This window comes from Phragmites australis, chromosome 8 (assembly GCF_958298935.1).
Source record: "Phragmites australis chromosome 8, lpPhrAust1.1, whole genome shotgun sequence".
Classification (NCBI taxonomy): domain Eukaryota; kingdom Viridiplantae; phylum Streptophyta; class Magnoliopsida; order Poales; family Poaceae; genus Phragmites; species Phragmites australis.
The window spans coordinates 1,199,781-1,212,920 of record NC_084928.1 but is presented as its reverse complement, the minus strand read 5'-3'; the positions used below and the strand labels follow the sequence as shown (position 1 = coordinate 1,212,920).

The 13,140-nt window shown below is 47.7% G+C and overlaps 1 protein-coding gene across 1 annotated transcript; it reads left to right on the top strand.

The window, feature by feature from the left end:
- The first annotated feature begins 3,332 nt into the window (after positions 1-3,332).
- On the top strand, positions 3,333-5,718 carry LOC133926141 (calcium-dependent protein kinase 26-like). The gene is made up of 3 exons (XM_062371922.1): positions 3,333-3,921; positions 4,010-4,306; positions 4,872-5,718. The coding sequence occupies exons 1-3, from the start codon at positions 3,333-3,335 to the stop codon at positions 5,525-5,527; spliced, it is 1,542 nt and encodes a 513-aa protein (XP_062227906.1). The 3' UTR covers positions 5,528-5,718.
- Positions 5,719-13,140: the final 7,422 nt, after the last annotated feature.

Below are 13,140 nucleotides of genomic sequence, written 5' to 3'. Positions count from 1 at the left end.
TACTTCCATGGGCCGTCGGTGGCCGATGAAAACTGAGCCTAGTTAGTGTAGCCCAAAAGTGGCCCAAGGGATCGTTTCAGAATTTTGCAGGAATTTAGGCCCGTTTAGATGCGAGAAACGTTTCAGATTCAATTATACTACCCCAACCATATTCTCTTCATTTCGTTCATTTCCCGATTCACTTCTTTGTTCCCATTCCCTTTATTTCCTCTTATCTCTAACAACTTTCTTTCAAAGGGAATCGCGAAGGGAAAGGAGAGAGAATTCCGTCCTGAAGGGAATGATCCTGAGAATCCCGTCGTGAAGGGAACCGTGAAGGGAAATCGTTGGGAGCGCTGAAGTGAACGGGAATCCCTTCACGACGGGAATCTGACCGTGAAGGGAATCCGTTGGCCTTGGTCTTATAATCAGTAGAATCCCTATCGAATGGTGTTTTTGCAAATGATTCGTATACAAAATTGGAGAGACATTTCTCTTTTTCATATTGCGAGGAAGAAATATGCAAAGGGTGGTTTCTTCTGTTTATAAATCATTTTCTTCCTATTTACAACAATCATCCTTTCTTAAGAATCAAAATCCATTTAACTAGTCAAACGATTGTATAAAGTGATTCTAATTTGATAGAGAAACATCATCATAGAAAAACTAGAACCGAAACGTTTCTGAAAAAAAAATCCAAAACCTTAGCAAACGGGTCCTTAAACAATTCAATTCCTAATCTTTCTTAGTTTTGTCTACCTGTTTGGATTGAGCTGTCTCCTATGTCTACTGCCACTGGGCTCCATCTCTCTCTGCCTTTTTGTGGCAGGTATGCAGTGCCGTATCTTTCGTTGACTCACCAAATATAACCACGTCGTTGACGCTGCAAACCGTGCGAAAAATAAAACAGATAAATGATGGCTATAAAGGGGGAAATTTTCCAGATGCAGCAGCGCCGACGGTCGTGATCATTCCCAACACCCACTGTTGACACCCGACGAAAAAGACGAAACAGGAAAACCTGCTGCCACTGCAAGCAAACGAGCTTGCCGAGGTCAGAAGCAGTGGCAGTGCGGTGCATCTATCGGCCGCCTCTCGCTTTCTCGCTTTGGTGCCAACCAACCGACCAAACAAACCACAGATGGGCACCCCCAATCACTTGCGAACGAACCAAAGCAAGCTGTGGCCCGTGGCTGACGTTTAGGACTGTCACCAAGCCAAGCTTAAGCGAGCTTGTGCTGTCAGACTCAAGCTCGATAAAAGATCGAGCTAAGCTAGAACGAGACTACGATAATTTTTAAGTTTCAGATAGGCTTAAGCTAGAGTCGAACTAGAATAGCTCGCCAGCTTCTGAGCTTTTTTTACAGCAAGTTTGCTTTTTTTTTTGGATGGAGCCCCCAGCTTGACTAGTGACTGGAGTACTCGAGGAGGAGCAACAACTTGCAGTGCTGTGTGTGCTCCTCAAACAAAAACCAGTCCATCCAGCAAAGGTGATGCACAAACACACGCTAGCATATCGCTATCTTCTTTTTTTATGGAAAGGAACTTCCATTAGTTATCAGGTCCAAGCCTATCGCCGGAAACATGGGAAATTACAAAGTCTGGTGCATGGTCTAGCTACAGGCTAGAATCATCAACACCCAGATTAGTACCAAAGGTAGCTAGACAGTGTGCAACATAATTACAAGATCTGAAACATTTTGAAATGGAACACCTAGTAAACTCTAACCTTATCTTTCTCCTAATTTCTTTGAATAGAACCTGTAGCTCAGCACGATCAAACATTTCAGATGAAAGAGCAGTAGCCAGGTTCAAAGCATCAGTTTCTAGAACGACCACCACCATACCAAGCAAGGCCGCAAGTTCTAAACCTTTCATACATGCAATTGTTTCAGGATGAAGAGCATCAGTTTCATATCGCTATCTTCTTTGGGGTTGATTAAACAAGAGATTTTAGAGGGTTGGGCCCGGCTTTTTTTTGGCTCCGCTCTGCAATTTGCACTGCTTCTACTCTGCATCGCGCCTGGCGTCATTTGGGGAGCTCTTTTTGGTCCCCAACAACGGCTCATAAAAGAGATGCTGCTTGAAAGAAGAAAGAGTAATCGTTATTAACCAACGGTATGTATCAAATCACAGAATGCAGAAACCAAATCCAAAAACGTACACTTCACTTTTACAAAACAAAAGGAAACGCGAGTAATATAAAGTCCCTTCTCCAAAGTCCAACCGCTACACCTAATTCAAAATCAAACCCAAACAACCCCACTTAGAACAAGTCAATCCCTCCTAAGCTTACCCCTAAACTCAAAGTAAACCCTGAATAAACAAAGGTAAACCACATTATTAATAGACCGAGGTCTGATTAGTAGAGCTCTATTTTTAAGAATTATTGGAACTGGGTATTTATAGTTTCATAAATTCGTGAAATTTTAACTGTCAGAACATTAAAGACATTTAGATGAGTCATATTATTTTTATTTTTATTTAAAAATAAAGATTTAAATTATTTTATATTAATTTATAAATTAAGATCTGATATGAACCTGAAGCCCTGATAAACGGGGCCTAATGACCCTGGCGAGGGTGCTAATTATAAATTACTCGACACCCTTTCTGATGCTTCCCCTGTCAAAAGTGGGGGCGCCCCACCAACGGAACTGACCCAAGCAACGCCGTGAGCACTCTCTCGCGCTCCCTCCCTGTGCAGGCGGCTGAATGCCACGAGCTGGGTGGAGCTGACCCCGCCGCCGGAGACTCCGCTCGGCGGCCGCTGCGGCCGGAGCGACGTGGGTGAGTCACTTTCCATCGTCCCCTGTTTTTTTTTTCAAGGCAGGATACGGCGGTTCCTCCGGCAGTTGTGAGGCCGTCTCGAGCAAGACGCGGCTCGATCCGCGCGGCCTCTCGCCCAATCGGCTCCGCCTGCTCTTGCTCGGGACCTTGGCCGGGGGTTCTGTCTCTGGTGCGCCGGCAGCATGGGGTTCGCGCGCTCCCCGCGGTGGGAGTTTTGAATTCCTCGGCGGTTTTCGGAAGGCCGCCCCGGCTCCCGAGATATCTCTGGTTTTTTATGGAAATATTTTTTTGCGGGCTTTGTGCGGTAAAGCCGCGATTTTGGGGGTTCTAGAACTGAAGCTTGGGTTTTTGCTTGCCTTTCTCGCCATCCTCGCCGCAGATTCGGTTGCAGAGGGAAGCATGCCCGTGGAGGGAGGGCACTGAGACCGCGAGATTCGGGAGCACGGGGGCCTCGCTTGGCGTGCGGAGATTTGGCGGAGGTTTCGTCGGATTCAAGCGTGTGGGACCTCCGGGCGATGGCCGCCGCCGGTTGCGGCGGCGGCGGGGTGTGGGACCTCCGGGCGATGGCCGCCGCCGGTTGCGGCGGCGGCGGGGAGCGCGCCGAAGCCAAGTACAACTCGTACAAGGCGCCGGGGCTGCGCGGCGCCGTCCTGGAGGCGGCGCACGTCTCGTGCCTCGAGGACCGGTACGCGCTGGGGCCGCAGCTCGGGTGGGGCCAGTTCGGCGTCATCCGGTCGTGCTCCGACATGGTCACCGGCGAGGCGCTCGCCTGCAAGTCCATCGCCAAGGACCGCCTCGTGTCCCCCGATGACGTTCGGGGCGTCAAGCTCGAGATCGAGGTCATGGCGCGCCTCTCGGGCCACCCTAACGTCGTTGACCTCAAGGCGGTGTACGAGGACGAGGAGTCCGTGCACCTCGTCATGGAGCTCTGCGCCGGCGGGGAGCTCTTCCACCGCCTCCAGGAGCGCGGCTGCTTCTCGGAGCACGAGGGCGCCGTGCTCTTCCGGTACCTCATGGAGGTCGTGGCCCATTGCCATAGCAAAGGGATCGTGCACCGGGACCTGAAGCCGGAGAACATCCTCCTGGTCAGCAAGTCGCCGTCGTCGCCGATCAAACTCGCGGACTTTGGCCTCGCCACCTACATCCAGCCTGGTACAGTTGGTATCTGATCAATTCTTTGGAAGATGCACCATGCCAATGCTAGAATTTGGTAGCTAAATCAGAATCTGGGTTTTGTCAGGTCGAAGCTTGAGTGGCATGGTAGGAAGCCCGTTTTACATTGCGCCGGAGGTGCTTTCTGGTGGGTACAATGAAGCTGCCGACGTGTGGAGCGCTGGTGTTATACTTTACATCCTCCTGAGTGGCATCCCACCGTTTTGGGGGAAAACCAAATCGAAGATTTTCGAGTGTATCAGGTCGACAGAGCTGTGGTTTCCTTCTGATCCCTGGGATAGGGTTTCTGATTCAGCGAAGGAGCTGATCACCGTGATGCTGCGGCGCGACCCTAGACAACGACCCACGGCCAAGCAGGTTCTAGGTGAGACATGAGTTCATCTGTTTCAAAACCACAAAATGTGAAATTTCAGTCCGTTTCATGTATCAAAATCATCAGATGAAAACTTACTATCATCTTGGTTCCTGATTCCTGACTACAAATTTAGGTAACTGAATGGTCGACCATAGAGATCAATGAGATCGATGCATATTAGTTTAGCCTTGTTTATTCCACAAAAATGTTTAGCCTTGTTTAATAAATTACTGAAGGTTCTCTACTAAGCAGTGAGCTAGCACCAGCTCAAGCTGATGGTTTTCCTAATTTAATCTTGCAAGGCTGTGAAAAGGATGAGTGCCATCACATTTTGTGGTAGGGTCATGTTCTGGTAGATCCACTACCACCGTAAAGAGAATTTTAAATTCTCTTCATTCATGTTTCTTTAGGTTTGCTGATTCATTCTTCCACCCTTCATGGAATCTAGTTTGGTTGGTTGTCATTGCATCATTTCCAGACCTTACTGCACGGATCACCTGTTAATGATGGCTTCTCCCCATTTTATAGTAATTGTTCACCATGTGGAGTTATCTAAACAAATGTTCTTACGCAGAGCATTCGTGGATGCAAGAACACGCGGACCAATCACAAGATTCTTGCAGCCATTGCCACGAGATCGGCCTCCGGAGGGACTATCCCGGCTCGTGCTCATTCTCCACGCCACCGGCGTCGCGGAGCCGCGACGTGAGCTTCAACACCGGTGGCCCGATCGCCTGCCAAGGCCTGTCGGAGGAGGTGTACTCCCCCACATTCGCCTGCAGGTCTTCGTTCTCGGCGTTCGTTGCCGACAGCGCTACGCCTTTCACGACATCTGGGTTCTCGTTCAGCGGCACCTGTGAGCCCAGCGGCGTCGCGTTCCAGTCGCCGTCGTCCGTCATGTCAATGCCGAGCTTCTCGTTCTTCTGTGCACAAGAACCCGGCGAGCCTGAGCCGTCGGCGCCGGGTGACGCCTCGGGCGGGAAAGCTCCCCGCGACGCGGCGGTGTCTGCTGCTACCCCTTCCACGTCTCCGAGGATGTCAGAGGTCGTGAGGACGGCAAGGTCCGCGAACCCATCGCGGGTCGTCGGCATCAACAGCAGGAGGAACCACACGATCGGTGCCGGCGAGCGCGAGCACCTGGACGTGGCGGTGGCCGAGTCCGTCATACGCTGGGCGTCGTGCACCAACTTCTCCACGACGCACTCCCTCCGGGCGTCGCTCGTGTGCTAGCATTTGTTCACTCACTCGGCTCATCGCGAGTTGTCAGAATGTTTCAGTCTTCCTTGCCTGTAGTGCGATGCATGCTGAGGTGAGTTGAGTGTAGATGAGAGTGTAACTTGGACCTGATGTATAATGTTGTTATAGTGGTAGATTACCGAGTGACGATGTGCCTCATGCTGTATGATATATGTTTTATTTTACGCGCTTCCTAAAGTTCGCACCTAGAGTTCAAGCATCTGAAAATGAGCTCGGCTTGGTCTCGCATGCGACGAAGAACGGTGGCTGTCGGCAGGGGTGGGAGGGCTTACTTCATCACTGGGTTTAGAAGAGCTTTTGGGGAGGTGGATTAACGTGGTGTCAGGGTGGGAGAGGCAAGTCGATGTTCCTGACAGAGCTAGATTAGCGTGGTTGGGGCGGCGGTCACGGATCCGGTGGCAGGGATGCCGCCGGAAAGAGAGGAGGCTGCAGGCGGGGAGCGAGCGAGCGATGGAATGAAGACAATGTTTTGTCGAGAGGAAGAAGACAATGTTCTGACTGTCCGATCGGGATCCTGTGGCTGACACATGTCAATTGAAGCAACACCTGATTTCAGGCGACTGAAGAATAGCAACACCCTTTATTTTATGTTGTTGGCTCACTTGCATCAACATCTAACTCTTGCAATGTGATACGGTGTAATCACACTCATAACATGAGGTTTTCATTTCAATTCAGGGGAAATGAATGTAACTTTCAACGAGTGCTCCCCAACTTCCAACTTGAAAATAATACAAACAAGGGATATTTCACTCTCAGTTTGGGGGGTTTGCGACTTTCAACTCCCCTCTTCAACTGGAATAAATTACTTTCAACTCAACAAAAATCCTTGGTTCAAACTGGAATAAATTAGTAAGAAGATAATTGTATCCTATTTCACAAAGTTGTGATACAGACAACAAATTGTAGCATTATTCTGATACAGACAACAAAGTTGCGAAGAGATTTAACTAACAAGACGTTTGAGATAAAATGATCATTGGAGTTAGTAATTTTACCTAAACTAATTACTTCTCCTTTTCCATCGTCTCCAAATACAATGTTCTTATGTGATCTTTCATTTTCTTACAACGATGAGAACATGTTCTTCTCTTCGGTCATATGATTGGTGTACCCGCTATCAAGCACTTAGCTTGATCCACCAGAGGCGTTTACCTACAAAACAAATTATGTTTTTGCTTTAGGTACCCAAATTTGTTTTGATCCTTTTACGTTAGTCACAAGAACTTTTAGCACACACACATTTCTTTTTCACAACTCAATTGTTTGTATGAGTACCAATATATAGAGCAACTATTTTACCACAATGATTTTTCTTAAGCATATAAGAAGCATAAAAAATATCTTGCTTGCCTCCCTTGATGAATTTAAAGCACTCCTTACTATTTATCACCACACGCTCACTTGGCTTGCTAGACAAACGCTCTTTTTTGCTTGTTGTCTTTGTCCTCAATGGTCTTGTATAGAGCATTCTTAGATTTGTATGTCTTCAAGCATCCATACTTAACCAAGGCACTGAGCCTCTTATTTTTCTTTTGTAATGCTTGCTAGGATTTAGCATTAGTAACACAAGTATTTATATCAATATTATAGTAACGAGAGTAACTTTGACTAGTGGATACATTAGATAACAATGCTGCATCATTAGAGGAAAATGTGCTATTCCTAAGGGCATCAAATTGCACTTTAAGAGCTTTATGAGTTTCATCCAAACAATTAAGATTCTCTTGAAGTGTGGCATTGCTACCCTCTAAACTAGCAATTCGGATATTTGTCAAATCAAGATCTTTGGTTAATTTCTCAATTTTCTCCTTCTCTATTGCAAGGAGCTCCTTGAGTTCAAAATTTCTCTTTTTCAAGGATGAGCAAATCCTCTTGCTTCTCACGAATCTACTCTTGACTCTCTATTGTTTTCATTAGTTCTTTCATTTTAGATATGATATTTTTACTTATATCTTTAAGAAAAGAATCCCAACCATTATCACTATCGTTATCACTATCTAGAAGGTTGGGTTGTGTTTTTATCTTGCATCTTTTTGCTATGAGACTTGGGAGTGTCGTCATCGTTGTCGCTCATGTCACTAGAGTGACTTTGTTGGTGTAGAGGAACGGATGGCGATAGTGGCGACCGCTTCATCATCGGAGTCGGAGTTGGAGTCCCACTCCTCGCCGATGTGAGCTTGACCCAAATAGATCTTGTTGTGAGTTTTATACTTGTCCTTCTTATAAGTCTTGTTCTTCTTTTCTTACTTGTCTTTATTTTTCTTCTTGTTCGGACATTCGGCGATGAAGTGATCGACTTCGCCACACTTATAGCAAGCTCTCTTGGATGATGTTCTTTTTGACTTGTCTCTCTTGTACTTGCTATAATCATCCTTGTTCATGAATTTCTTGAATTGCCTTAAAAAAAGTAATTTCTTCATCATCGGAGCTCTCTTTTTCACTTGAGCTCAATTCTTCATCTTGCTTGCCTTTAATGCTATTTCTTTTTTCTTGGAGGTTGAACTTTGCTTCACAAAGTTCTTGTCTTCATTTGTTTCCTCCTCTATGAGCTCATGAGCAAGAATTCTTTCAAGCACATCATTAGGTGTGAGTCTCTTGTAATCTCTTCTCTCACGGATGAGTGTCACTAAGGTGGAATTCCTTGGAGCGAAGGCCCTTAGCAATATCCTCACCACCTTATAGTCATCTAGCTCTTCACTTTCAAGCCATCTAATTTTGTTCACTAGCACCATCATGTGGTCATATATTTCTTGAGGGGTTTTGTCGGAGGATGAACTCCACAAGCAGGGATCCGGAGGGACCCCCTTTGAGATTCGGTCGGGGGGATGATTCTGAGTCTACCTCGTATGTGAAATAAATGGGAGTAAATGAGATGCAGGTGGAAGGGAGGATCGGATGCAGGAGGAAGTAAATGCCCAGGGGATTTTTAGACAGGTTCAGGACGCACTAAACGTAATACCCTACTCCTGTGCGTATGCTATAAATGCGCAGGGAATGTCTCTCTGAAGATCTGCTGTGTTACAAGAATGTTTGTCTAAGTCTAGAGCTTGTTCGATGTGTTCGGTTTGTGTGTCTGGTGTGCTTCGTCTTCTCCAACCCCCCTTTTCTCCGGGGAGCCTGCCCCTCTTTTATACCCGTCGGGGCAGGTAGCGTGCCCAGAAAGGATGATGCGAGTTCCAAGGCGCTATAAATAGAAAGCAACTATCATGGGCTACAGTTTGAGGTGACGGGGAGGGTTGAAAACGCACCCCCGTCCGGTCCTGTCATCATAACACCGCTTTTCAGCGGGTGCAGCGGGAGGGCCCACCGGGCAGCCACCGAGTAGCCCCGCGTGCCCGCCCGGTCAGAGTGAGCCTGACACAGCAGGGCGGCAGGCGCTACGCCTCGAGCCCTGCGACGTTATCCAGAGGCGCGCCGGATAACGCGCGATGGGACCCGTACATTAAATGTCCCCACGCCTCCTCGTCAGACCGTGGCAGGGATTGACAGCAGGCGTGGGGGGAGTGGTTGGAAGTGACAGGCCACGCGTCCTCTTAAATGCAGCATCGGGCCTCTCACCAAATGACACCTCACCGCTGAGCCCCTGTGGGGACCACCGGCGAAGGACTTCTCAGGTCCTCGGGGAACTGTGAGTGCTCGGGAACTACTGTTCATAGCTCTGAGCACTCTCTTCTGGATATGCCCTTTCTTGGTCCTCGGAGGACTCGGGTGCTCGAGGACCACTGTCCATGGCCCCGAATGCCCTCTCCCGGAACTTGACTGCTCGGGTCCTCGGGGAACTCGGGTGCTCGGGGACCACTGTTCATGGCTCCGAGTGCCCTCTCCCGGAACTCGATCTTCTCGGGTCATCGGGAAACTCGGGTGCTCGGGGACCACTGTTCATGGCCCCGAGCACCCTCTCCCAGAACTGTGACTTCTCTTGTCATCGGGGAACTCGGGTGCTCGGGGACCATCGTTCATGGCCCCGAGCACCCTCTCCCGGAACTTGGTCTTTTTGGACCTCGGGGAGATAATCTCCGAGGGAGGGCGCCACGTGGCACTCTGCTGTCCTAGCCTCGGAACTCGGGGACCCCCGGTTCCCATGTCACTGACAGGTTTCATTGTCCTACATCATAAATCTTCCCAATTTACTTTCAAGAAACTTTATCTTTGATTCTCTCACACTTATGGTGCCTTCATGAGCAACTTGGAGTGTGTCCCATATCACTTTGACCTCCTCAAGCCCGTCCACCTAGTTGAACTCTTCGGGCTTAAGCCGTCAAGTAATACACTTGTAGCTTGTGCATTGCAGTAAAGGTTTTGCTCTTGTTCGGAAGTGAGCTCTTTGTCTTCATCCTGTAGCTCAAATCATGTACACATAATCTTCTAAATACTTGGATGAACAGAGATTAAACGCAATTTCATTGTGCCTTCAAGCGGTATAATGCGTGCCATCAAAGTATGGCGTACGCTCGGATGGCATGGAGATGTAAGAGTTAGATACATTTAATTTATCATGGTTGAAATTGATTTTAACTCCCTTATTTTTACCGTCACTCGATGTATCATCCTTCGGACTCTTCGGGCTCTTCGGACTTTTCTCCTCGAATGTCAACATCTTCAATTTCTTCAAGAGGTGAAGCCTTATGGGAGATTAGACTCTGATACCAATTGAAAATGATCCGATGTCGCTTAGAGGGGGTGAATAGGCGGAACCTGAAAATTTTTACAAACTAAAAGCAGCAGATCAGCAATATGCGGACTGTCTGCAGATTTTTCTGGAACCTCCAAAAATACACGGAGGTTCCGTAGAAATCTGCGGATACTCCGGAGATTTCTGGGAGAACTCAAGTAGATGGCTATGCAACTTCAACGTAGATCAAATCCACGAATTACCAAGCACAAATGATGTGTTTCAACCTATTTCTCCATGTACCTATAGCTCAAACTTCATAAAGAGATAGATCGGGTCGAAACCCTAAAAATCAACAGGAATAAGAATATGCAACAAATCACAAAAGATTGACAAATGAGACACAAGGATTTGTTCACTGAAGTTCGGCCACTCCACAAAGAAGTGTATATGTCTCTGTTGAGGTGCTCACAAAGAGTCGGGTTTCTTTCAACCCTTTCCTCACCCAAGCGACTACAAAGATCGAACTAGGTTGCTTACTCAAATTTGCAAAGGTGATACAAACGTTCGGGGGCTCACCAAAAGATTGAGAGCTCAATGGGCGACGCCTAGCCATCTAAATGGACAAACCAGCAAGAGTAACAAACGTGAAATCACCGGTTTGACGAAGAAAATGAGTGCTCAAAGGATGGATTTGAATCTTACTAGCACTACTCCTTTCTCTCACTCAATCCCACACAATATTTCACCTAGAATCACAAAAGGGAGTGGAGAGGGGAGCTTTGAATGCTCTTGAGATGCTTGTCTCAAGTTAGGTCAAAATGAATGAGCTAGGTACAGTTGGAGAGAGATGGTGTGGGATATAAATACTCCACACTCAAAAACTAGCTGTTACACCTGTGAAAATGTGGACTCTCCGCAAAAATACGGACACTCTGCAAAAGTGCGGACCTTCCGCACACCCTTAGTTAACCCAAACTTTGCTAAAGTGCAGACTATCTACAAAAATACGGGCACTTCGCATTTGCACATTTTTTTTAAAAAAGATTAGGTTTAACCTTGCAAGTGTTGTGTTTGATGTGTCCCTCATAGGTTTGTTAGATCTTTTGAGTATTATTTCTACACAAACAAGTAAATTTCGTATCTCCCTTAACAGTACAACATCTTAAACTCAATTTCAAAAGATAAATAAATTTAAAACTATAAGATCCATATGCCACTGCTCTTTTTCCTTTTTGGGGAGATTGCAATGCGTCAAATTCTCACTTGATCGAATTACATCTGTCCATACTTCATACCACTCATTAATTCTTTAATTGTTTTGTTATTATCACCAAAACGCACTTAGGGGCCTAGATGCACTTTCAGTTCACCATTCTTGCACACGAACAGGATCACTCCACGCCCACGAATGTCCACGACAGAGCCATCCCCGAACCGCACAATGCCGTGGACACCGGTGTCGAGCTCGGAGAAGGCTTCGTGGGAACCTGTCATATGATTCGTCGCTACGGTGTCCAGTACTCACATTGCGTGGTCACACTCACCTTTCTGGTCCAAGATGAGCGAACACCTTCGCCTCATCCACCCAAAGATGTCCATTGCCCGAAGACGAGTGTTTGATCATCGCCATTGCCATTAGCAGCAACTGCTCATCATCCTCAGCTTGAGCCACATGTGCCTACTCGTGGTTCCTTGGTTTGCTACGGCATTCTTTTGCCCAATGGCCGTACTTGCCCCAGCTTCGATACTTGCCAGTGGGAGCTACCTAGCTGGAGCCCATGCTAGAGTCTCGGCCTCCATTGGACCGCCCCCGTCCTCTAGTGTGTCGCTTGCTGCGTCCACCTTCATCGATACTGCTTTGATCTCCATTCTGCCCGTGCTTCTTAATTCCCGTAAGCCATTCTTCTTCAGTGAGGAGAAGACGCTCCCCCTTCTTTGCACCACTTCCCAATCGTACCACTACTTGACAGCTCTCAGACGGCAGGTGACTTTTTCCATTGAGAGCGTGTTGAGATCCAACAATGTCTCGATGGAGATGGCCACTTGCGCAAGCCGTTTCGGAACAACCTGCATGAACTTCTTCACAACCTCACCGTTGGTTATGTCATCGTCGAGGACACAGAGATTGTTGGCGAGGCTGGTGATTTGCATCGAGAAGTCATCGACGGACTCGTCCTCCTTGAAAGCGATTTCCCTGAACTCTCAGCGGAGCTTTTGTGCGTATCCTTCACCCCCAGTGTTGGCACCATCTCCTGCGAGACCGCTCGGAGTATCGCAGACAGCACCAACCGATCCTCGCGAAAGTCACCATCATCGGGCTCGATGACCTCCTAGAGCCCTTGGGCTTGGAGATTCACCCGTATCACCAGCGACCACTCTTGATAGTTGGTGCTGGTGAGCATCAGGTACACGACCGTGCCAGATGCCTCCCTCACAACATGTTGTACCGCCAGATCACACCCTCCTTCATCGTGATGTCATAGACGATGCGGTGGGGGCGATGTAATTGATGGTGGCTATGGCGTGGGGGCGTCGAGACTGCACACCGAATGGAGCCCGCGACGATATCGCGATATCCTGGTGATTGAGAACGAGACTCTGATACCAATTGTTGGGAAACAACTAGTTGGACCGCCCGATCAATTGCGCGGTGCCCACTAAAATCGCCGCTCAACGCTCACTGAAGTCTAAACTTTTTCCGGCAAGACGAGCTCCAGTATGTTTCTAAGGCTTCTTCAGTGTTTTGTGCTGCAATTGTTACAGTGATTTTCTCCGACCTTTATTGCTTCAATAGCGAATGTAAACTCAACCACGACTACATAATGGACCACGTTAACACTCCACGATCCCATTTTTCTAGCTGCGCCATCCCACAACTTGGAATCGTGGAGAGGTCAAGTGGGTCCAGACTCTGACAAAAATATCGGACATATAAACAACAGACTTTGTGACTTAGGATTCTAACTGA